The 27,037-nt window shown below is 39.6% G+C and overlaps 1 protein-coding gene across 4 annotated transcripts in view; it reads left to right on the forward strand.

The window, feature by feature from the left end:
• Positions 1–27,037, forward strand: part of Robo1 (roundabout guidance receptor 1) — a 423,922-nt gene that overhangs the window by 373,544 nt on the left and 23,341 nt on the right. For 2 of the 4 annotated variants that reach the window (XM_023724107.1, XM_004639080.2), the window contains 6 exons: positions 4,077–4,231; positions 6,321–6,656; positions 8,486–8,593; positions 11,267–11,411; positions 14,752–15,000; positions 24,212–24,618. In XM_023724107.1, the coding sequence (XP_023579875.1) occupies positions 4,077–4,231; positions 6,321–6,656; positions 8,486–8,593; positions 11,267–11,411; positions 14,752–15,000; positions 24,212–24,618 (1,400 nt within the window). The remainder of the gene's footprint in view (positions 1–4,076; positions 4,232–6,320; positions 6,657–8,485; positions 8,594–11,266; positions 11,412–14,751; positions 15,001–24,211; positions 24,619–27,037) is intronic. The other 2 variants (XM_023724108.1, XM_004639081.2) reach the window with 1 other exon arrangement.

Raw genomic sequence — 27,037 nt, forward strand, 5'->3', positions numbered from 1 at the left:
CACCTGGCTCGCGCCACCTTTGGCAGGGTCTTCTTCTGCTCCTCTGCTGTCACCCGCCATGTAGCATGTCGTGGGTCCTTACTTTCCTCTCTGTCGTTGGCACTGTTCCATTGCAGGCACTTCTTTCCCAGGCCCAGTCCACAGCAAAAGTTCCAGAACGTATCAGCTCTGGAACCTCCGCCGGCTGTATCAGCTCTGCATCCTGCGAGCTCTGTGCCCACAGGAGCCAGCCTGAGCTTCTGAAGTGCATGCCGATCATGTCTCTGAATTGCTGAAAAAAAGCCATTTTCAGTAGAAACCACCATATTGAAAATAGCAGGTTGAAACCTAACATGGCCTGTGAGGCCCACAGGAGCATCCGCTCTGCCAGTCTGCTCCTCACCCCTGCACGCCACCCCCAGGGTCTCTCATGTCGGCACCCCTGCCACCTGCCAGCGCTACACCAGCTGTGTGTCTTTCTTCTACTACACCTTGCCTAGTACCATCCACCTGGCCCTGTCAGCTCGCTGGCTCTCCCCTACCACCCCCTCTAGGAGATCTGTACTGGGATCATCCCTGTCACCTGCCTGACGTGCAGCAATGTGTTGCAAACAAGAGTCACCAAATTACACCTATGGACTGAATCCAGCCTCCTGTCTGTTTTTATAAAGTTTTGTGAGAATACAGAGAGGCATATTTAAGCTATCCTTGCTTTGAACTACAGTGGCAGAACTGAGTAATTATGACAGAAACTTGGTGACTACAGATCTTTCACAGGTTGCTATTTGGTTTCCACAAAGAATTTTCCAGTCCTTGGCATTTATGTTTGCCTCTGACAGTAGACTGTCAATCCTTGTATCACAGAGAACATACAGTGTTTTCTCAGTAAATCAATTTTGATGATATAGTTATTTGAATGATACCAATAAATACAGCAATTATAGGAGGAACTGTCCATTGAAAGATGTTAATTAATACAGAGAAGGGAATGAATTTCTGAAGAAGGGGATATCAAAAGACCTGAGCTCAGTCTTCGATAACGTTAAAGAAATTATTTGGGGATGAATTTTTTTCTCTAATGAAGGAATTATCTAGAACTTTTGTCTAGGTCTCCAAATTATAAATTTAGTTATTCCCAGCCAAGAAAGAATGGAAATTGTAAGTGAAGAAAGCTCTCCCCAGCTTAAAGAAGGCATGGGGCATGTGAGGTAAGCAAGGCGGGTCATAGAAATATTAGGTAGCTATTCCTATTAATGGTTTTTCCTTTCCTCAAACATTCCTGTCGCCCTTTCCAAAAAGCCTACTTAAAACCAAAGCCGAAGCACATACCAGAGAAACTCAGAGCAACCCTGAGAAAGACAGGGAGAACTTCAAGCTCCCCTGGCAGAGGATTCCAGAACAACAGAGCCTGTCAGAGAGGTGAGGGAGGCAGGCCCTGCTTCTCCTGAAGGTATCAGCAGCTTTCTTCCCCATCCTGGCTTTCACACTAGAGTCTGCAGAGGGGTGGTGACCCACTAGCAGCCTGACACCCCTCACTGCTACTCCCTTTCACTGTTTTCCCAACTGCTGGATGCTGCGGTGTTATATTTTGTGGCTTGGCAGTTTAAAGATCTTTTGTTGGAGTGGCTGAGTACAATATCAGAAATAACAGAAGGAGAAAATTTAAAGTAATCACGGCATGATTCTTAAAAAATAAACACGTTCCACATATATATGCCTTTATAAGAGGATAATCTTATATAATAATATTTGGTGATTTTCTTTTAAATTTTGACGCAGGCTCTCACTAAATCACTCAGGCCAGGGTAGAGCTTGCTCTGTTTCTGTCTCAGCCTTGCAGAGTGCTGGTCTACACTGTGTGCCACCTGCCCCGCTGATGTAGTCCTAGTTTAGATACATGTTAACCACTGTAATCGATATATTTTGCTTCTGTCTCAAATTTATTATCAGGCAGTTAAAATCCCTGGGACGTGTTAGGTAATTGGAATGTACAAAGGTAGTTTAAATAGGTTCTAACTCCCTTATCAGAGTAACTCCTTAAGAAGACTTCCTGTAAGAACAGTGGAATACACATCTGACCTTTGAAAATTCATTATTGGACAGTAAACATGGCTGGTGTTCTCCTTTAAATAACTGACTTTCCTAGTTTATGTTTAAAGAGGACGAGGGTGGAAGGCTATAGTCTGCCTTCCTTATTGGAAATCATACATCTCTATGAAAAGTTCTCTAAGCTTATGATAGTATTAAAGCATTTGCTATAAAATTGTTTTTTGAGTGAATTATAGTAGCATAAAAATATAGGCTCTTCATTTTGAAACATGTAAGCCAGACTGTGGAAAATTTCCACTTGACCCCTACTTCAAGCATAGTGTAACAGCTCTACAGTGTCAAGTATAGGGGTTTTAGTTTTAATAACTCTGACAGTGATGACATTTCTGGTTTGGCTTGAAGATAGAATAAAATAGGAAAGCTAAAGATTACTAGGTGCAGCATTCCCGTAACTAACATCTATTTCACAGACGCCAGCTATCTGCGGTGCAGCTTGCATTTCAGTGTTTAACATTTCAACCCTTCAGCAACATAGCTCTTCAAAGCATGTTTTTATCAACAGTTTTAATACTGCAGTCAGTTGGCTCAATCTTAACAACTTTATCCTGAATTCCAGGACTTCAGCCATTTCCCCCAGCCCTCCCTAAGACTGTACCCCCTGGGGAGCATTCTGCACCCCCAACATACGTGTGCATCTAGCGTCTGAGCACAGTGTGCGCACAGGAGTGGCCGCTTGTGTTTCTCTCAGCTTCTCCCTTCTCTTGTCCAACTGAGGCTCCTCCTCTGCTAGATTTGCATAATCACAGCCCCAACCTGAGAAACTGCAAAGATTCAATGAGTTAATGCATGCAGAGAACTCAGAACAATGCCTTACACGCTATAAGCAAATACAACCTATTTTAATCACACGGACATACACACATATGGATATAAAGACAGAAAGTCTAAGTCCACATGCTTTATCTGAGTTGTAATATTCCTCAGATCAGCATCCTTTGTACAGTAAATTTCCATAGTTGCTGCCCTGTGTTGTCCTGCAGGGAAAAGGCGTCAGAGAGGGAAGTCCCAGGTTCCTGATTTCCAGGTAAATGGGAAGCATGGTGGTTGCCCTTTAACAAAGGAAATGAGACCCAGAAGAGAATTTTTGTGTCGTCTGCACTCCAGTCTGTTTACTGTGACTCAGACAGAGTGTCATACATCATCACCTCCTTTGCGGAATGATCACCTGGAGTCAGTGTTAGAAAAGGGCATGAAGAATGCTGCTGCTGGACTCCAGACTGAGTCCCTGGCACTGGTGGTCCAGCGCTCCCATTAATAACCACTGATCCACTTTGCCTCCCAAGGCACGGTGAAAGAGGATTACCATCTGCTGTGCCAAAGAAATGAGTGCTAATATTTCTTTTAGTTGACATCTTTGTTTTGCCAGATTTCATTTGGTAGCTTTCCTTTGTGAAGGACTTACGGCATTTTACATTGTCCCTGTCAGAAAACATTGACAGCTTAAAAAAACATGCACTGGACAGTGAGGTGGCCCTGTGCACAGTGCCACGGAGCCCGAACTCACTAAGACCGAAGCATGATTTTTGAAGAAAAATATGTAATTGGCCCTAATATGAAGTTTCATTATCTCAGAAAATGAATTCTTTGTTTTCTGAGTTGTCAAAAGTGTTTCACTTATTGGACTAAAAGTGTGAAGAATACATATGGCTTTAATTAGTGGATTTTTAATCTACTAAAAGAATAAAAAAAATATGGACCAGTTTTCTGATGCCGTGTTTGAGTATTAATTAATCGCTATGACTAATGGCAGAATCGAACATCACAAAGAGTAAAACACTTGAAGTCTGAAGCAGGTTGCAAATTTGTGGCTGTGCACACTGAGGTGCACCCCGGAGCACCGGGCCACAGTGGGGCGCATGGAAGGAGAGGGAGAACACTCAGATGGTGCGCCAAATTCTTGGGAGAGCGGCGGTGCTGTTTGTGGGAGGTAGGAATCGGAAACGCTGTTTTCTGTCCCTCTCATGCTGCTCTCTGTGTTTTGCCTTCAGGCCGGGACTTCTCAACATTAGCGAGCCTGCGGCGCAGCCCTGGCTGGCAGACACGTGGCCCAACACAGGCAACAGTCACAACGACTGCTCCATCAACTGCTGCACGGCAGGCAATGGGAACAGCGACAGCAACCTGACCACCTACAGCCGACCAGGTTAGGGACACGAAGAGAGCTCATACAGGGAACTCATAAAGGAGCTAAATCTCCTTTCCCTTTGGCTAGCAAAGGCAGTGCTTGTCAATATTTTCATGAAATGTTGATTTTTGTGTAAAATACTTGTCTGATCTAAGTATTTTCTTTATCCCTAAAAACCCATACTCCATTCTGCAGCAAGCAAATTTTTCTCAGAGAAAAGAAAACACAGATTCTTGGATAGCAGATCGGGAAAAGTAAAACTCATGTGTTTATTTTGTAATAATTGTGTAATATAATTTCAACTATATGTATATAATTATAATATTTAATGAATTTCATGACTTGGGGAAAATATAGTTCAAAGGTCATTAAGTCCATAGTTAGAGTGAACCCAAATCTTTAATAACGGTAAAAGAGTAGAATAAAATGGTAATAAAAATTTTACATGAAAACTGAAATTTTAAATCAGATATTAAAATACAGAAGTAAACCCCAAAGACATAAGAAACATGTGTATGTATATATATATGATGTATATAATGTCTATTATGTATTTTGATTGAGTCCTCATTCGTTGAATGTGGCTGTGATAATTTATACAGCCAAACTATGCTATCTGGAGCCCGTGTTCGTTCCACTCCCTGCACAGTTAGTGGATGTAAAGACTGGGCTGACTCCTGCAGCAGAAAGGAGAGGGTGGTGCCCCCTTACATTCACTGTACAGCTTTGTTGTCGAGCATAGTAGCCACCAGCCATGGATGGCTGTTTAAATTCAAGTTAAATAAGTAAAATACAGTTGAAAATTCAGTCTCTTATTCACAGTGGTCACACGTGGTGCGCGGCTCAGCTCTTGGGCAGTACACGTTAAAGGCCTAAAGCAGTGCATAGTCCTCATCTCGAAGTGCCTACCGCCTTTATGATGTTTCCTAACCACAGTTATACAAATCTAAATACCTAGACATTAGACGTGAGAATTACGAAAGGCCAGGTGAAGCTAGTACCTCTGTGCTCTGATCGGGTGTTGTAAGAACACAGTATAGTGTGTTCCTGTAGAACAGAAGAATTGCGAAGTTTTAATATTATATTCATATTTGCATCTTTAATAGCAAGTATATTTATTTAGCATTTTAACATATACAGATGAAAAACAGCTCTCAAGAGACATATTAGTGTAGGCCCCACATTGAATAACATGAGTAAAGTAACGGGCTTGTCCTAGCAACTTATATCTTGACTTAAAAATGTTTTAACTTCAAGATAGAACTTTAGCTCTTTCCTGCTGTTTGAATGTTTTCAGGTTCAGGCCTTAAAAGTTTCATGTCTATTAGTTATTTAATTCTTAAATATTTCAATAAAAAGAAAACTAGAGTGGAAATGAGATATTAGGTATATCAGTCATTATTCCGGGCTTTATTTGATCTGATGTCCCTGGTGGCCACGATTCATTTTGCCATAGTCATCACCATTCCCTTCTTCTTGGGATGTCATTATGAATCCATGAAGAAAATGATTACGTGGCATCTCTCCCTAGAATGGTTATAGGTTTTAACCCAGATATGAACCAGCAAGGCTCCTGAGCGCTGCATGCTAGCACCTTACCCCAGTCCTTTTTTGAACCAGAAATACTTCATAAAATATTAGCACCTCAGATGCTTTGATCTGCAGAGAGCTTCCCCCTCCTTTTTTGGTATGTTCAACTTACATTCCTTACTCTGTTTCCTCAACAGCTGTTACTTTTAAATGCCTTGGTAACCAAAGGCTAGAAAATGTATAGTTGATGCATAAATATTTACTTATATATTCTTTTAGTGGAATTCCCACTAAAATGGCTTTTAGAGGAAATTTATTTTAAATTAGATGAATTATTTACCGCAAAGCACAAGTTCAAACCAGTTTAGTCTCTCCACGAGTTTTGTGAATCGTCTTATTCTCTCAAATTTTATTTTCTTTGGAGTGTCCACTGACTATTCGGCCCCTCTCATTGGTCTTACTTAAAGCCATTTGTATATTACACACCAATTTTACTGTGACTCGCAAAACTTCTTAGAAATTTAAAACGAATGACGACGCAGAATGACCTTTTCCTTTTCCTCTCCATTGCACGTAGCTGATTGTATAGCAAATTATAACAACCAACTGGATAACAAACAAACAAATCTGATGCTCCCTGAGTCAACTGTTTATGGTGATGTGGACCTTAGTAACAAAATCAATGAGATGAAAACCTTCAATAGCCCAAATCTGAAGGACGGGCGTTTTGTCAATCCATCAGGGCAGCCCACTCCTTACGCCACCACCCAGCTCATCCAGTCAAACCTCAGCAACAACATGAACAGTGGCAGCGGGGACTGCAGTGAGAAGCACTGGAAAGCACCCGGTCCGCAGAAACAAGAAGCGGCACCCACTCAGTACAACATCATGGAGCAGAACAAGCTGAACAAAGGTACAGAGTTAGCTTTGCATTGAATCCAGTCCAGGCCCGGGGTGGGTGCTCTCAGTTCTTTAGGGCTCGGCGTGGCGCCTGCTCTGTGCCTAACAGGGAGAAACTCTCCTTTTGTTACCTAGAATTCCTTATTTCTTTGCTTTCAAAATTTCCAGTGTCAAAGAGTTAATTAGCACAACAATAACCTTGGAAAATTGATTTTATAATAATATATAAGTATTTTCAAATGGTTTGGAGATTAATTTAAATTTAATAGTAGGTGAGGGATTGCTTGGGACATACAATCTTTTATTCATAAGGCAGATGTGCAACCGTCACAATACTTCACATTTTCAATAAATAGACCATCCTGTTCTTTCCACTTGAGGATGGAAGATAATTGCTTTACATGGTCATATAAGCGAATGGCATTTTTATATCAAACTGAAGAAAAATAATTAAATTAAACTTGATCTTGAGAGGTAGTTCAATTTGTTGTATTTCTCCTACCTCGTGTGATTACTGAGACTGCTACAATGTATAATTTTAGAACCTAAATTTCCTTGGTTGACCTGATTGAAGTCTGTCAGTATAGAACCTAAAATAAATTGAGTTTTGTATTAACTTGAAGGAGCAGAATGGTATTGTATGGCCTGAGGGGAATGTCTCCGTATTGTAATATGTGTGGGTTAGAAGAGATGGGTATTGGATTTCTTTGTAGTTCTTCAGGCTACTATTTTAATAATATGATTTGCAAAGTTAGACCTATAGTTAGAACTATATAGGAAAAAAAAAGACCTATATAAAAAAATTGCTCTATTTAAATAGATGGAGCAATGTTCTACAAATATCAAGATGAACAATGCATGTCAGCTAATTAGAGACATAGGCTTATTTTTTTAGGCTTGAGTTGAGAGTATTTTGGTCAAAAATCAAGCTTACTATATCTGGAAATTACTAAAAGATAATAAATATTTTTTTGAATAAATTCATTTGATAAGTTTTCATTTTATAAATCATCCGGCCTTTTCCTAACTTTAAGAAAATACTTGATTGGTACAAAACCCCAATTTATCAAATATTTATTGAGAGTCCTGCATAAGTTCATAACAAAGGCAGACAAAGATAAAAGAGCCGGTTTCTGGAATTGTGGAGTTTACTGTGGGGATTTAAGCTCTTATCACACTATTTCTCCATAGCGCTTGGTTTTTCCCTGGACCTTGGACAGCTCTGACAGTGCGCTGTACAAATATTTCAGAACTCTGATTTACTGTTGATATCACTCGTAAGCAGATTTGGTCCATCAGAGTGTCATAAAGCGCGCAGAGAGCGACTGCACTGACAGATTGTGTTTCTGCCTGTGTTCCGTTGCCGAACTTATCACTGAGTTTTCACCTTTGGCTAAGTCAACAAAGACACTTCCAAACCAAATTCATATATATTGGGGTTTTTTTAAATCAGGGACACATTTGTATTAAATACAATCTTGCTGACAAGTTTATACTTCTTATTTTACTGTAACTTAAGTTTTTTTTTAAATTTTAGACATGATATTTACATATCTTACTATTTAAAAATCATTCTACATCATGTACAATAATGAGAGATTGAGCTCAGCACGCTGTGCAGGCTAAGAATGTACCCTTCAACTGTGCAGCACACTCAGTCCCTCTTACTTACCCCTAAATATAAACTTTTATGTCCTGACAATTGAATATTAAAATAAAAAAAGAAGTATTAAAATAAATGGATCAGTTGGTTTCTTGAGGTAGTTAAAAATACAGACAAAACAGACAAGTGAAATAACTGACAAGCAGAAACAATTAATTTTTTCCATCTGAAATATCTAGATTATCGAGCAAATGACACGATTCCTCCGACGATCCCATACAACCAATCATATGACCAGAATACAGGAGGGTCCTATAACAGTTCAGATCGGGGCAGCAGTACATCTGGTAAGTAAGAGGAACCAAAGAAAATGTTCACCCCCCTTTGTAAGTTGGTACATTCCATGATTATGAATTTGGTGCTAATGGACTGCTATTTTTATTTTGTGCTATTTCATTTTACTTTTTGATGGAACCAGGGTTTGAACTCAGGCCCCTGCACTTGTCAGGCAAGTGCTTATTCCACTGAGCCACCTCTCCGGCCTCCTGGACTGCTCTTTTTAGGGGACACATAAAACGCCTTTGTGTTATTTGATTCTGACCTGGGTCTTGCCTCTGCAATTAAGTGGACTCTCCACCCAGCTAATCATTTTTTAATCTACATGATCAAATGCTAAGCATTTTCTCTCTTGTCAATGAACTTTTATAAAATCAGAAATATGCTACAGATAATTAAGACATCCTTTTCTCCCCTAGCCAAAATATAACCGAAAATGTTGCCCGTGAAGCTAACCTGCCCAATATGTTACCACTTGAAACTAAACTACAAAAGCATGCATCATCTGAGTCCACTTAAGTAGACTAAAAGCAGGTCAGACAATAACCTGAGATTGAGGTACAAGGGGAACCCGTCTCAGCTTATAAGCTCTCTCTGATCCTTCAGTTCTTGCTTAGAAGCCTCCCAAGCAACCTCCCAAACTCAATTAGTCCACTGCTCTGAAGCCATATTAAGGCCTCTCCCTGTGGTCTGCACGCTGCTGCAGCTGTTTGCCAGCTGTTTTCCTGATAGAGGCTGCAGATGGAAACTTGCTGGTCCTTAAGTCCTGTTTTTCTAATTAAAGGGGGCTCCTTATTAGAACTAACATGTGGCAAGTCCCGCCACAATGGGGCACCCGGATTGATCTCGAGTCAAGCTTGCTTCTCCAGGAGAGGGTCAAAACGGCCTTGCCCAGAGAGCATATTAGAGCTGTTGCTAGGGACTTTTAGTGATGTCTGCACACCCTACTTCTCTGATAACTGTCTCATTTACTTTTTACCATCTTTATTTTGTAGCGATTGTTGAAATAGCTCTTAAAAGGAGCTCAGAAACAGCCTGTGCTTTTTCATGTTTTCTCTGGTTTTACTCTCTTCTGTTATTTAGCAATTAAAATTAAATGTCTTTTTTTCTATTCAAATTAAGTAAATTCTGAGTGAAAAGTTTCAGGTATCTACTTTGGGGAAGATCATATAAAAGTTTTTAACAATTTGATTAACTTATGACATTTGATCTTTGGATGCTTAGTCACTAATGGAAATATATCTTAATGGAATAAAGCCATGGATCTAGCTAATTAATTTTCAAATGACCTTCTGCATCCTTCGGCCTAGATGCCCAGATCCAGATGTTATGCTGTTTTGTCTTTTGTTGTTGTGTGGATATTTAGTAAAATGTTGTCATCGTGTGAAATGTCGCGATGGTAGGGGTGAGAACAAAGCAAGGAAATAAGGGTAGGAGGGGCTTGTGACAAGTCTCTTGGGGCTGACGGATTTGTCATAGCAGATGTTTCAGGAAATCAAGAGAAGGATGCCAGGCAGCATAAGCTCAGCAACTCACGCCCTGCAGCTCCACTGTGAGACAACTCAGTGGTGGGAGGAAGAATGAAGACTCGTGAGCACGGGGCTGCCCTCAGAGACGCTTAGTAACAGCCTCTGCAGCCCATGCTTGGTGCAGTGCAGGGAAGGGACATCTGGTGTAACACACACTGCCACTTGAATGGAAATTCCCAAGTGACTCAATAGAAAACAGAGTCATTGAATGAACCGAGACCTGTTTCACCTACCATAACTTGTTGCTACTTCAGAGGTTTAGCAAAGTAGGTCTGTGGGAGTTGCTGATGTGAAATCATGTAAGAGAGGAATTCAAAACACATTGTCTATGTCATACATCTGAATCCAAAATATATCAGACTGAGGAAGAAGTAGTTTTTCCCACGTCTTTTGATCAAGTGGACTTTTTAATGACTATAGATAGAGCTAACAATATTTTAAAATTATGCCACATCTACAAGCAGAACATAGTAGCACTTGAATAACTGAGTCATTTCCAACTACCAAGAATATTCTACAGCATCATTTTGCCAAAAGCTGTAATTTTATAGAAACCATAGTTGAGAGTGCTTTGGTTGGTTCTTTTTTAAAAGAAACATTTGTCTTCTTCTTTGTCATTAGATATATTAGTTTTTCTAGCAATTATGTTCTTATATACTTGCCTTTTAAAAGAAAACTAGTAATTTTACTGTGCCTAAAACATTTCAATGGACAAGTACAAATTATTTATATTCAGTGATTTAATACCACAATGAAACTCTAATAGATTGTATCTTTATCATACTGTATTTTAGGTTTTAGCAATTAAATAATAGAAAGGCACTCCAGAAAGTATGTCTACAGCTCATTGTTTTAGATAATAATCCATAATGCAATTAATTGCTACAGAAAGATCACTATTCACGATAAGAATTATAAAATTCATTTATGGTTTTATTGCTTTCTGCCTCGTATTTTGCAGTTCACCTTGGTAATACTTTGCTTCTTGTACAAAATCATATTTAAAATTAACAAGGAAATGTATGCCTAGCCCCATGTACACATATGAATCGTAAGATCATATTTGCAGGAAGTAATTAACTCAGGGATAATAGAAACATTTTTAAAGGTCAGAAGTGAAAGCCTTGTGTTGTGTTTTTTTTTTTTTTCCTCTAGGGAGTCACGGGCACAAGAAAGGGGCACGGACACCCAAGGCGCCGAAGCAGGGGGGCATGAGCTGGGCCGACCTGCTGCCCCCGCCCCCAGCACACCCCCCTCCTCACAGCCACAGTGAAGAGTGCAGCATTTCTGTAGATGAAAGGTAAGAGGATGCGAGGGCCAAGTGGTGCAGCGCAATCATTGCTGAAGCCCATAAAAATAATAGCTAAATTGGATTGCTGAAAGAACACTGATGACGACGGTGCACACACACTGTCTCTAAATAAAACAGTGTCAGTCACTATGCCTTAGCCACCCGCCGAAGGCTGCCCAGGAAAGGCTTTCCAGGCGGTTCTACGACTGCAGATTTCTTGTGCACATAGAAATCCACAGTATGATCCTGCATCTACAGTTGTAGATAGACGCTCAGGTATATACAGTCATTTGTATGATTGTGGAGTTTTCAAAAATAGTCAGACATTCATAAGGTTGCTTCTAGTGGTGTTGGACCGCATGTATATGATGGTGATCCTATAAAATTATAGTAGATCGGCGGATTCTTGTTGTCTACTACCTTTATTGTCCTTTTCTGTGCCTATTCCATATTTGTGTGTGAATAGATACACCAGTGCTTACGACTCCGCTACAGTTACATTCAGCATCAAATACAGCGATGTGCTGTGTAGGTTTGTGCCCTACGAATGGTAGGCTCTGTCGTTGTGTGTGGTGGCCTCGACCATCTAGATTTGCAAGTGTAAGCTCTGTGATATTTACAGAATCACAACCTCACCTAGTAACGCATGTCTCAGAACATAAACTGTCTTGGAGTGAAATGTGATTGCCAGAAATTCTTCAGCGCCCTGTTAAATTTTCACGGACTCATTGTGTGGATGTGCCCTTCAACCATGGTAGTTTAAAAAAAATGATTTCCTGTAGTTATCATTGCATTACAAAGAACATTTTACAGTACTTTAAACATTCCTACATTTTCTTCTCAAAGGTTAGAACAAGTAAAAATGGTTCATATGAAAAAAATTAGAAAGTTCTTTCCTCCACATTCTGTATAACTGTGGTCTCTATGACTGTATCACAAAATGATCACTTCACTACTAGAAACCAAGGAGAATTCACTTGATATAGGGCCGTAACAGCAGAAAAGGAAAAGCAAGGCTGAAAATGGATCTCTTCAGTGACTGCCAGAAAAGTGGAGGTTTGTTCTGCTCTTCCCAAAAATCCCCCGGGTGTTGTCATTCCCCCTGTGCTCAGAAACTCTCTAATTTATTTCCCAATCATTTTAATAAAATATATTTCTGTGAGAAATGCTTCTGGAAAAATATTTTTAGGCAAGTCTCCTTATCTAAAGTATTTATATTTTGTAGAGTTTGGGTGAGCACTGAATTAGCTGGGGTTGAACCATAGCACTAGAGGAAATATAAGTATATTGCTTGAGCGCTGGATCACATTTGTGTCAGTCCATGACTTTATTGAATGTATGTTGTATTAAAAGCACCTGATGTAACATGAATTTTTCACTAACATGAAACTCAGAGCCAACAACATTATGTCGTATCTGTGAAAAAAAAAAAAAATGCATCTGCCCAGAATGTGTTTTCTCCATAAAGTGCATCACATCTTTCTTATGATTAGGAGCCCAAATAATACTTGCTTTGAGCACTGTTTGAAACAGAGAAATCATTAACATGAGGAAAAAAATTAAAATATGACATTAAATCAACTGTGTTAAAAGGACACAGGTTTATAGAGAGAGCTGATGTAAGAAGTGGAGTGCCATCACTTGGCTTCCTTGAGAACACGCATGTCTGAGGGCTCCCATGGTTGGCCTCTTCGTGCATCGGGGGGGGGAGGAGCTATGAAAGTGTTGCAGGTCTTGGTTTTTGAGTTGCAAATAAATTTTACTGAGTCAGTGAATTTGAAAATGTGGAATCTCCAATAATGAAGACAAGCTTAACTGAAATTTCAAAGTTTGTTTTCTAGTCCATTATTACTATTACAGTTCACTAAAAAGGATTAAAATGAAATAGCGTACATAGGTTTAAGAAAGAAAGCTCCAAGAGATGTAACAGGGGACAAAGCAAAAGTCTGACTTTAACTGTTTTAACTGAGAAGAGTAAACCAGATCTGCTGGTAATTGTTCTCGACATTGACAAATGAGAATTTTCTCAATTAAGAGAAGAGAAGGCACTTTATGAACAGGGACCACACAGATCGGTGGACCCCAGAAGGAGTAACGTGAAACACATGGTAGGGAGAGAGAGGCCCGGGCAGCAAATGTAAGACAGATTCTGCAGACATTTGAATGCCATGCGTTGGTATTTTTATTTTATTCTCTAAGCAAATAGGCACTTTTTAGTTTGTAACAAGTGAGTGACCTGAGAGTGATGTGCTCGAAAGAAATTTTGGAGCAACAGAAGGAATAACTAGAGGCAAAGAGCACCATTGAGGGGTGATCGCACTGGCAGACGTAACAAGTAAAAATACAGAAGTTGATTCTGGACATACTTTATAGACAGACTAGGGATGAGCAAGGACACAGTGTGCTGGAGAAGAGATGGAAATAATTCTCCGTAAGTATTTAGTCTAGATGAATCAAGTACTATGCTACCTGGCAACAAACGACACGAGGAAGGGTGGCAGAATGAAACAGTAAGAAAGATGAGGAAAGTAAAAGAAGATACCAAAGAACCATATTATTTGTGCATCAGCTTTTCTAAATTAAGTTAAACAAGGAAGATGGTGACTGAGTCAACAAGAGTGGTAACAACAACACAAGTTATATAGAGAAGTTCATCACGCTCATGTTCATCATTAAACATTGACCCAAGGGTAAGAGAAAAAACAGGAAAATTTCCCAGATCTGTCTTGACTCCCACATAGCTCTAGCAGAGAACACAGGAGGGCATTTTATTGCTTAAGAGCATTGTGTTTCTCACTCACCGTCCCAAACACCGCCAACTAGTTCATTCTGTGCTCAAATGAAAAACATGATCTATTACCATTGCAGGAGGAAAGTGAATGGTACTGGACTAAATACGTCAGTGTCCAATTTCATCTCCCTCTGAAAGGCTTTACAGAATAATTTTTCTCAGTGCCTAGAGTGAAGCCCCCTATGTTCAGGCCATTTGCATGCCATCTTTGCATCTTCTTCCTGTGAGCATCTTGAATCATAAAGGCAGAATCCACCAAACCTACCAAGTACATTTGAGATGGACTAAGTTAAGCAGTGTTAAGTGGGATTCTTTTATTCTTTGATATCTCAGCTTCTCTAACATGATAAATTGTAATTGTTCAGGGAAAAATAGTGGGTGTAGTAATTCTCAGACCTTTATGAACATGAGCTTTTATGAAAGCACTATCTCCTTTATATGAGCCAAAAGCTTCTGACTTTAAAAATAATTCAAATTTGAAATTCTGTTTATTGTAAATACAAAGAATTTATTTGGATTTCCAGAAGTAATTCTAGATGTTCTTATAATTCATTTTAGCTATGACCAAGAAATGCCATGCCCTGTACCACCAGCACGGATGTATTTGCAGCAGGATGAATTAGAGGAGGAGGAGGAGGAAAGGGGCCCCACACCCCCCGTGCGGGGAGCAGCGTCTTCCCCGGCTGCCGTGTCCTACAGCCATCAGTCCACGGCCACTCTGACGCCCTCCCCGCAGGAGGAACTCCAGCCCATGCTTCAGGACTGCCCCGAGGAGGCGAGCCACGTGCAGCATCACCCAGACAGGAGGTAGGTGGCCCTTGGCTGCCGTTGCTGAGAAATCAAACAATTTTCCCTCTTTGTGGGCATTTATTAAATGCTATGGAGAAGTTTTCAAATCACCTGAGCATTCTCTTCGAGTAGCATTCTACAGTAATCTCAGATAATGAGGGTATAAAATAAAATTGTTGAGTATCACATTAGATTAATGGATCTCAGCGAACTTGCAGCCATAAAATAATGTGCATTAACACTCACCCACTTATGATAATTACATTCATAAAAACATGGTTTGCTAATCCCATAACATGTTATTGATGGTGGATGTTTTTGTACCTTAGTTTTCCTTTTGCATGGGCAATTTCCTCCTTGGGCCTACAGAAAAATAGACTTTCTCATCTTTTAAAATTAAAACTACATTATAATTTGCTGTCTCATAGGTGTAATATCAGAAAAGCATGAGTTTGATGCATTCATTTTATGTTGACCATTATTTTGTCTTAGACATTAAGCTGAAGTCCTTTTATCAAGATTACTACCGTGTGTGTGTGTGTGCGCACGCGCGCGAGGGGGTGTGGTGTGCGTGTGTGCGGTGTGTGTGTGTGTGCGCGCACGCACGCATTGAGGTTTTTTTAATTTCTAAAAATATTTTTATTTTATTATTACCCATTTGTAGTTCATGAGTTTTACATTTATCTTAGGGAGTAGATACATGTACTTAAAATATTTTTTTTTTTTTATTCCTTTTCCCCTCGGCGCCCTCCTCCTTTACTCTTTCTCCAGGTTACAGTCCTCCTTTGTATTATTGTTGCTAATATTTTCAGCTCATGTGTGTCATATATAAACATTACATTCACTGTGCACCTTTGGTGCATGCACACCTTAAACCTTGTTCTAACCTGTATATCAAGCGTTACCAAGCAGTACACTTTTCCATGGCTTCATTTGTCATTTATACCACAGAAAGCCTATTACCATAACATGTTAGCTCTTCTCTCATTGTTCATGACTTTGCTGGGACTCTTTTATTGTCCTTGACATGTTGTATTGTGTATCTACTGCTTTTCATATTCTTACTATAAATTGAAACCAAGTGTATTATTTGCCTGGAATATATTCCTTCAGTGGATTGAATGAAAGCAAATTCTGGTTTTTGCTGCTTGAATTTTACTGTGTTGATTAAAGAGAATTTGAAATGTTTGCTGTCTGTTGTGCGATAAAGGGACTTATTACCAAATTCGAACTATATGCTCTCTAAAAAAGGGGGTTGTTAAACCTGGCTGTGTGACAAGGAGAAAGTTGCATACCAGGTATTTAAGTTCAATAGTAATGACTCTCAGAATCCACGCAAATTGAACACAGCAAAGTGCCTCTTTTCCCTGTGCAGCAGACAGACCGTCCTCACTAACTCTTATGAGAGGCTAACAGCAACCAACACTGAGAACTTCAGTGTCTTTTCTAGTTCTCTAAGAGTGTCCTCTTCTTGCCCTGTCCCTCTGTGTTGCCAGTAGCACCCATCTTCTTCTCTCCAGCAAGTTTTCTTTTGCCTCCCTTATGTACTGCCTTCCACTTTTTCTTGTAAACAAGTTAGCCTTATCTGGCTTGATAAGTAAGTCTCATTCTCCTTGTTCAGCTCTTTCTTCTTTCCCCGTTAGTTCTGCCTCTTTTAGTCTGCCCCTTTCCCGGCCTTCTCGTCTGATTACCTGGTCGCTTCCTGCTGCGTGCTTTTCACTGTGTCCACCTTCACAAGTCCGCTCCCTGCCTGCCTCCTGCCTTTCTCATTGTGCTTCCCTCAGTTGGCTGAAAGGAGCCTCCTAACAGAGAAACAGAAAGGTCTCTCATTCCGTGGCATACGTCAGATTTCTGCAGGGAAGACAATTGTACAAATTGCTGTGCAAATCAAATGCGGTCATGTTTGTTAAATATCTGAGGCAGGGTAAGTGGTCAACAAACAGTATTTTCCATCTGTGCTTTTGCTGGGAGTCCGACAGGGATGATGCCTACTGATGACTGTGACGTCTTCAGCCAACCCGGACCATTTTCCTGAGTGTCTCCATGATATTTTCACTTGGACATCTCCACATGCCCAGATCCACGTTCATCACGTTTATAGGGAGCTTTGCAAGCTTGCTCCTTGTGCTGCCTTAATGGCTATCTTATCTAGAATGACCAATCATTATTTCTTTGGTCAATATGTTACACATGAAATAGCCAAGGGGATAGGCACGGATTATTAAAATCCTTTGTCATTTTGAAGCCACCTTGGTTCTCCTCCTGTTTATTTATTTTTTTTGGTTGTCATCATACCATTGCATAAATTATGCATTGCATTTTTTTAATGTTAACCTGAAAAGAGCTCTCAATTTTGCGCCTTTGTTTCCATGCCTGTAGTGAGGAGGGGACAGCCTCAGTTTTCATCCATTCCTGGTCTTCCATATTCTCCAAAGATCTCCATTTTCCTCCTGGCTTTGTGGTGTCCACTCTCACACTATCTTTCTTTACATATAGAAGTCTGCATAGATTTCTCCCTCTGAGGTAAGCCTTACTGTTTCCCTTAATATTCAGAGCCACTTGTCATCCTTTCCCTTTTGCTTACCATGTCCTCTTTTCCCAAGTCTCTCTTTCCTTGTAAGTTTATCTTAAAGTCACCAACAGCTTGGTCTTGTGCACGCTGCTTTGATGGCCCAGCAAGTATTTCTCATTTTTCCGATTCCTGCTCAAACACTGCTCCCAGCAGCCTGATAAAAATCATGTGACCTTCTTTTCATTCTGCATGAAGCTGTGTTCCCAACTCTGTGGAGGTGCTTAAAAGTTTTCAGCTTGTGTTTGCCAGCCATTTCTGACTCTTCACTTATATTTAAACTTTTGAAGACAAAAATCATATTTTACTCATTTATTTTGGTTCCACAGAGTTATTCAGTATTTGATGACTGAAATCTGATACTGCAGTAAGATTTGTAAATAACCTTTCTACTGTTGTAAGTGATACACAATTGCTTAAACTTGAAGTGGGCAAACATAACTGAAGAAAATGTTTTTATTCTTAATTTTTATTTTTATTGGTACATAATGGTGGCACTATCCTGAGGAGTGGGTAGATGTACCTCTGAATTCTTTTCACGTCCCCTTCACCCCACGACCACCCTCCAACTCGCGCCTGTTTTCAATCCCTTTACCTATTCAAATGTCCACCCCATCATTAGGTGCCTCGTCTTTCTTATCATCCAGCCACTTCCCTAACGATGCATCACTGGAGATAGATAGCTATTTCCCTACAGATCTCTCACCAGAGCTTCAGGCTCATCCATCCAACTACTTACTCCTGCAGACTTTTACTACTTAAGTACCACTCTGAGTGATACACATACCTCCAATCACAAATGCACTTTCCTTGTTCCGACAGCCATTTTCTCGTGCCTGCATTATCGTAATGTTCCACTAAGTGATCTTCTTGCCTTTAGCCTTCCCACTTCTCCAGTCTCAGCCCCTGCTACAGACCATGTAGAGACATTTTTCTCAAATGCAATGCTGATCAAGTCTCTCTACTGCTTAAAAATCTCTCAATGGCTTCATTTCCCTTAAAATAAAGGCAGAATTCCTTAATGCAGCAATCAAGCCTCTTTGTGATGTCGCCTCTCTGTGCCTTGGTCCTGACCCGCTTCCAACCCCCACCTCTGTGTTTTCCCCTCTCTAAATTTCATCCAGTTGTGGGAGTGAGCACGACTCCTGTTCACCTCCATTCTCTTCATACATGTCGTCGCATCTTCTGGGAACAGCATTACCATTTCTTTTTGTGGCTTATACGTTCGTATCCTGTAGATGCAAGATTACAAGGCAGAACCTTTTCCCTGCTGCCCTCCTTCCCAACTCTGGGATAGATCTCGATTCTGTGGGTCCCCTTGGTGTCCTCTACAGCCTAGTGGCTACTTGGTGACACTCGCTATCACTGCATCTATAATTCATTGCTTGTCTCCTCCATGGACTACAGTTCCTTCTGACCAGAATCTGATCCCTTTAAATTTAGCATTTTAAATTTCAAGCTGAGTTCCTAATACAGTGCCTGAGTTCCTGTTTTTATAGCTAATAAACTATTTTCAAATTTGAAAGTCTATAGTAACCATTTTATTTTATTCAAAATCCCATGAATCGCACAGTCTGAAAATTTTAGCTGAACAGTTCATTTCGAATCCACATGGCTTTAGGTAAGCTGTTGCAGGTGGAATGTGTCCTTGCAGGTCATACCGCTTAGCTAGGCTTCTCATGCCACAGTGTCCCAGAAAATGACACCTCTCATGTGACACCCAGCTTCCAAGACAGGAAGAGGAAGTTGGCAGACAAAGCATTTTATGGCAAATGAAGCCACAGCCTTTTCTTTACATTCTCATAGTCAAAACTGTCACAAGATCCATCAGAATCCAACAGTGCAGTCCCGGTCCCCCCGAGGGCATGGCAGAGTGACAAGCTCACATTTCAGAAGATGGTTTAGGATGGGCACAATGTCACGGAGATTTGCAAAATGTACTCATCCATGCCCGTGTATGTTTAGCTTATATTCAATACTAACACTGAATTCTTACATATTTTAAAAGTGTAAAAATTTTAACTACTTAGAGAAGTGAAGCATTCTCTAAGATTTTATTGCTTGCCGTCTTTTCGGTGTTAGAAGTACCAGAGTATTTACCATAGCAGATACTCAGTAAATGTTTAAAGAAAACATCACTTTTATGCTTTAGTAGGCCCTCAGTAAAAATTATTGAAATAAAACACATAACATCAGAGTCTTAATTAAAAGCTTTATAAACTTGTATTATTATGGACATTTTGTCATTCTAATGAACTTTGTATACTCTATTTTTGTTTAAACAATCAAAGTAGGTGATCAACATGATGGAATTCTTTCTTTTCTGTATGTCCAGACAAGAACAATTAAAATAAAATAATCAAACTTATTCACATATACTTTTTAAAAAAGTGTCTGTAACTATTGCATTTAATGTGAGTAAAACATCTTGAAAAATAAAAAAATAATTTTCAGGTATGAAATAGGAAACTTATTTTTAATAGAGATGAATATGGTAGTGTTGGAAGGAAAAGAAAGCAAATATGCAAATGAAAATTACGTATCCTATCTTTTTGTAAGCTGGATAATAGTTAACTACACAAAGAATTAACACTAAACTAGCATTAGAAAAAAATTCAAATGTATACATTTGGCCCCTTTTGATTTTGCCTGCTAAGTGCTACCATATATGGTGAATTGTATGTTTACCTGCTTCTATAAGGTAGTGCAATCACTTTTTCTCTTGAACATATTTATGAGGGTGTCGTTTTTACAGGAGCCTACAGTGGTGCGAGTCGCACCCTTATACAGTACATTATTTAAGCAGACTATGAAAACCCTCAGGGGGAGGAATCTACAGGGTGGAGGATGATTTGTGACAAGTCTCTCTTGAGTGCAGTATCTTGAAATAGCTTTTTCTGTTTTCAAATAGAATATATTACATATTTCAAGCTGTACATGTTTATCACACATTCCCTAGGCTGGCCTCCCTCACAGATGGTTTGCATAAATTTCTCTGTCTTCATCATTTGCATGGGGTGGTGGTAGTTAAAAGCCAGCCCTTGTTTAACATGAGAATATTTTTGCTCTACAGAATCCAGACAATCTGAACATAACAATACTGGCATCTCTTAATAGCAAAGTTGGCCATTCTGATCCCCCTTATTGATGGTCAAAATAGTTCCCTCTGCACTAAAAAGCCTTACATGCCTTCACAAAGAGACCTTTTGTGGCATCGTGGATATGTATGGTGACAAAAATTATAAATTAGCTTTTAAGGATGGTATTTTATTGCATTCCAAATCAAACAATGGTGCTCCTCTTGTGTGTACAGCACTCTCCACATTGAAACAATTATCCATTTTAATCTGCTAAGTAACTTCAGCTTTGACACATTTTTCATATTTCTTCTAGTGCCACACACAAACACATTTAACGCCACCCAGAAATAGAAAATAATGCATTATATTAAAGAACTCTGTATACATGTGTACACAAAATGTAATTATATATAAACATAGCAAATAATAGACTTACATACATAAGTATGTGTAACATATATAAACTGCATATACATATATCATGTATGCTTCAGTGTAACATGATAGTTCTCATTTTTTGGGTTTTTAAATGCATGTACATGTGAGACATCTTTTGCACACTATAAATACATTTGTGTGTATGTGTGTATGTGTGTGTGTGTGTGTGTGTGTGTGTGTGTGTAATGATGCCACTCAGAAAGGTCATGATTTTGAATATAAAATTTGGGCTTAAATTCTGCATTTGATGTATACCAATAATAGAAACTTTCACATAGTCTTTAATTCTTCTGATTTTCAATATTCTCAGTGTAAAATAATTTTTGTTTTATTTAATTTTTTAATCAGATTTTAATGGTATATTATATATGTGTTTATTTATAGTATGTATATATCTCATATTCACCACAGGGAATCTGTACCTGTGTAGGATATAACTTGGTTATTTTTCCCATTCTCCAATTCTACCTTTAACCCCTCCTCCTCCTCTCCATTTACAGTAAGTATTATGACATAAGAAGAAAATGTTCCCAAGGGAGAAGGGAAGGGGAGAGGAAAGAAAAGTAAAACAAAGAAATGAGAAAAGAATGAAAACATGGAAACAAAGCTTTTGTGAAATAAAAATTTAAAAAGTAATTCAAAGTTTCAAAAATGAAAACACTGTAAATTGTGTTTAGATAAAGTGCTTAATACCTGAGTTAACTGTAGTTCCATAATCATTTGTTTTTCAGATTTTCAGTCACACTACTAAAATGTGTTTATGAAGTATGCCGTTCATTTCTTTTTATTTTCGGTGTGTGTGCTATTCATTTTAATCAAAAGCACTTTTGATTAAAATACTTTCCTTTGAAGAGCTGCTCTGTTGCCCTGAAATTGTTGCGGTGTTGATCTTTCCCTCTGAACAGGAGTTCGCTTCGCCAGATCCTGCATGGTTCTCACCTTAGTTAATTGTGAGCAGGACATGGGCATTTTTGCTTGCTTTTAGTTTCCCACCCACTCTGCAGAGCTAAAAACCTAACCGTGCATCCCTAGCTAGCTATCGTTTGCCAGATGCACCTCGTGGCTATACTGCTGTGAAGTAAGGCTACATGTTCTGCTTTTAGCTACATTGTTTTCCTGCCTCTTCTGGGAGGGGTGGGGGTATAGAAGGAAGAAGGAATCAAAACAACAAAGAAAAAAAACTAGATGAAGTTCCTCTCTTCCTCTTGTTTAACCATAATAATTGCCCCAACTTGTTTGTTTGTTTTGTTTTTATGTGTTTGGTGCTGGATTTCACTTCACAGCTCATACTTGTAGTGATCCTCCTGTTTTCAGCCTCCTCAGCGCTGACACTGCAGGCATGCGCCACCACGCCTGGTCTCAGTGGCCAGCTCAGTGTGCCCAGGGATTGGACCAGCACAGCCTGTGGTGCTGGAGATCAGAGCCTGGTCCCTATGCTTCCCTAAGCAGGCACTTATTCCACTGAGCTATCTCACCAGCCTGTCCTAGCTTGGCTTATTCCATGAGTCTTTCAAAGGTTATTGGCATAAATTACTTCACTAACGAAGGGCTCCTTCCTGGGCTGCCTCTCTACATGATTGTAGTTCTTAAATGAGTGAGCCTCATCCCCCAGTGGACTTCCTTGTTGTGCCACCTTTTCTCTTCTAGATAGTGGAAGTCACTAGATGACATCAGTTCCTGATCACAACTGCCTTCCAACATTGCTGCTCCATCAGCAGACTTGCATGAAACCTCTCCTCTTGAATTACCAGTAGTGCAGAATGTGATGAGGCGTGCCACGGTCATTCGACCTATCAGCTCTCTGCTGAGGCACCTCTAGGCAAGGCTAAAGGTGTGCTGCCTGGCCACTGCTGAGCAAGTCCTGGCCAAGCAGAGCTCCACCGAGAAGGCAGAGCATGTCCTCCTTTTTCCTACGTGTGAATCTGGTGCAGGAGTCATTCTCTTGGCAGTCTTCTCACTCTTGGATGACATCTTTCCATGACTGCTTTCTCCTGTAGTTTAGATGCTCTCTGCTGCCTTGTTCATTACATAATCGCTGTGGATGATGATGTTAGTGATGTTTCCTCCAAGTTCACGTTTATTAAGTCAGCTATTGGCAACTGCTGAATTAGTTGCGGGTGCTACCTAAGTTTGTCCTCATCTTTGATTTTCCACAAATTCCAAGACATTAGGAATAATGCCTTGAAGAAAACTGTTATGCAGGAGATAGAATACCAGTAAAAATCAATGCACCTTAAAATAGCTAATAACTAATAGTTAAAGATATAAAAGTTAACCAGAGAACAACTGTTCATGGTTTTAATAGTTATTAAATTTTAATAAAACCTAAAGAAATAGTGTTGTATGTCAAGTATGTATTGTTTAATATTATGCAACATTGTATTGTGTACGGTCAAGATGAATGGCCATTTGTCTCAAATAGCAGGAGGGACCATAAAGGAAGGGAAAGGAATGAAGACACACAGAGTACGTTGTTTTGAGATTGATGGGTGGTGCCTTTGGTAATAATCTACTGATTATCTTAGAAATTCTTTAGGACAAATACACAAGCATGCGTCTCCAAAGTCAGTGTTGCTTCTTGTTTAGCTGATCACAATGCAAATAAGGAATCATAGGAAGACATAAATGGTCAAACATGTTTTCTTTTTTTAAATGCATTTGGTACAGGGTCTCATTATGCAGCTCAGACTCACAGTGATCCTCCTGTTTTCAGCATCCCCAGTGCTGGGATTATAGGCGTGTGCCCCCACACCCCATCTTGGTGGCTGGCTCAGCATGTCCCATGGACGGGGCTGACGAGGCATGTGTTGCTGGGGATGGAACCTTGGTCCCTGTGCTTGCCTAAGCAGGTGCTTAGTCTGCTGAGCTATCTCACTGGCCCTGAAAATGTTTTTATTAAACTTTAATAGCATGTAACCTAGGACAGCCCCTGGTTGTGAGGTATATACAATTCAAAATAAATCAAATCAGTCATACTCTCATGTGTAGGAATTTTTCCCCTATAAATTACTCTACTAGAAGCAAATTAGTTTACCAGAAACAAAAAATGAGTATCCTTGCAAATTTTTTTTTGGTTAATTCATTGTTTTGTGTCTCATGCAATGAGCTGATATAACCCCAGTTGTTCTTTTTTTTTTTGCAGACGGCAGCCAGTGAGTCCTCCTCCACCACCTCGACCAATCTCCCCTCCACACACCTATGGCTACATTTCAGGACCCCTGGTCTCAGATATGGATACTGATGCACCAGAAGAGGAAGAAGATGAAGCTGACATGGAAGTTGCTAAAATGCAAACTAGAAGGCTTTTGTTACGTGGGCTTGAGCAGACCCCTGCGTCAAGCGTTGGGGACCTTGAGAGCTCTGTCACTGGGTCCATGATCAACGGCTGGGGCTCGGCCTCCGAGGAGGACAACATTTCCAGTGGTCGTTCCAGTGTTAGTTCTTCTGATGGCTCCTTCTTCACTGATGCTGATTTTGCCCAGGCAGTGGCAGCCGCTGCAGAGTATGCTGGTCTGAAAGTGGCAAGACGTCAGATGCAGGACCCTGCTGGTGAGTCATGCTGTCCACACCTGGTGGGAAAAGAGCACTCAAGGTGTAGCTAGCTGTTAGGTGCTGTTCATCTCCTGTGAACTGTGTCCCTTCGGAAATGTAGTCAGTACTACTTTACTACTTCTTTTTTTTTTTTTTTTTAATAATTACATTGAGAAACACATAGCAACGAGGCAGTTTCAAAACCAATTAGTAGGACAGTTTTAATACTTAATATGTTGCATATTGTTGTCTTAATAGTTATTCATTGTACAAGATGCAGATATGATATCCTGTCCACAAACACTATTAGAACAAATCTTTGTATTCAATGAATTAAGAGAATGTAGCTGTATATCTATCATAACTATTTTGAAAATACAGATACAAAATGGTTGTTTATTTGTATCCCCTTTTTTTTGTTCAGTTTTGTCAGAGAAGCGTATTCCATTGTCATTTAAATATTGTAGGTGCATGAATTCCGCAAAATATTCCAGTATAGTCCAGTAGTCCATAATAGTAGTGGGTTTTCCATAAGACTGGCAATGTCAGAAGTTGTTGACTTGAGCTTTTTACAGCTCAGCATATTAATATGGTTTTACTTTTTTTGCTTTGTTTTTATACTTTTATGCTGGGTGTTTAAGACCAAGATAAAGCAAGACCTATATAACAAGAAATGTCACTTTTGTATTTGATAAGGTCAGTCAAATCCCCTCAGGATTTATTCTGAAATCCTGTACTGCAGTTTGTAGATCTTTTGTCAGTTTCAGCCTTATGGATGAGTCATGGCCATTGCTTGACCAATTTGCTCTCTGTGAAAGCCTGAGAGAATGTTTTCTCTCCATGTGGCTCTCCTTAGGCACATTCTACATTGTCGATCACATTCCTCTGTGGCCCCATAATCTCCTTGATCAGAAAATTTGGGACATCACTGAGTTACATGATGTTACAGTACAGTTCTACTTTACTACTTAAGGAAACCGAAGTCTGATAATGTGCCTTTGTTGGGTTATTTCCTTTTTCTTGACAAGACTTAAAGTCATTTATTTTATTTTCGTTTAATACAAATTGGGGCTGGTGAGATAGCTTAGGTAAGCTTAGACAAGGTCAGGGACTACAGTTCAATCCCTAGCACCACATGCTGTGCCAGCCCCGCCCCTGGGTGTGCCAGCCAGTCTGGGCATGGAGGCTCATGCATGTCATCCCAGCATTGAGGAGGCTGAAAGCAGGAAGAGGACCATGATTCTGAGCTGTATGTGAGACCCTGTCACAACCAAATACATTTAAAAAATAAATATTTAAAAATAAATCTTATGTAATGTGAATGATAAGGACCTACCTGGAATTTCTTCATTTTAAAAATAGTCATAGCAAATATGTATTTATATATATTTTACAGAAATTGGTATAATTTCAAGGCCCAAATACATCCAAATGAGGTTTGCATTATTATGTATGTGCTATATCTAGTTTACTCCATAAAGTCACCATGACAAAATTTATTTTTGATTCTCTTATTCTATTTAATTAAAAATTCTGTAGGACAAATAGATAAATATCTAGGTTGGATGCTCAGTCTTTGGAAAATGTGGTGTTTCTCCTTAAATCCCATTTCCTTCAAATGTTCTCTAGCTAGAATATTAATTTTACTAGAAGGCTTAAATAAGTTCACAGCATGCATACATGTCTGAGCAAAGTTATTTTATATTTTTAATCTAATAATTGAGATAGCATATTGATCCAGATGTATATTTCTGTGTTTCCCTACTTCATTTCTATAAGCATATTTTCTGTTCAGCATCATCAGTTATTCGAGAAATGCAAATTAAAACAACACTGAGATTCCATCTCAGCCCAGAAAGAATGGCTGTCATCAACAAGTCAGCCAATGACAAATGCTGGAGGGGCTGTGGGGAAAAAGGAACCCTTCTGCACTGTTGGTGGGAGTGCAGAGTAGTACAGCCATTATGGAAATCAGTGTGGTGCTTCCTCAGAAAGCTAGGATTGGAGGTCCCATTCGACCCAGCTATCCCCCTCCTGGGCATTTTTCTGAAAGAACTGAAATCATCACACCACATTGTTATTTGTGCACCCATGTTTATAGCAGTTCAATTTGTCATAGCTAGATCTTGGAAATATCTCAGATGCCCATCAACTGAGGAATGGATAAAAAAGCTGTGATATATTTATACAATGGAGTATTATTCAGCTGTAAGAAATAAATTCAAGACTTTCTTGGGTAAAGGGTTACATCTAGAGACCATACTCGAAAGTAGAATAAATCAGACCCACATGTGTGAACATCACGTTGTCTCCCTAGTGTAAGTACCTGAAAGAACAAATAGGATATGAAAGGCAGTGCGGACACTGAAAGGGAAAGAGACTAAGAAACTCTCCCAAGGGAAGGGACAACTAAGAGGAGGGGAAAGACAAAGGAAAA

This window comes from Octodon degus, unplaced genomic scaffold (assembly GCF_000260255.1).
Source record: "Octodon degus isolate 3935 unplaced genomic scaffold, OctDeg1.0 scaffold00106, whole genome shotgun sequence".
Classification (NCBI taxonomy): Eukaryota; Metazoa; Chordata; class Mammalia; order Rodentia; family Octodontidae; genus Octodon; species Octodon degus.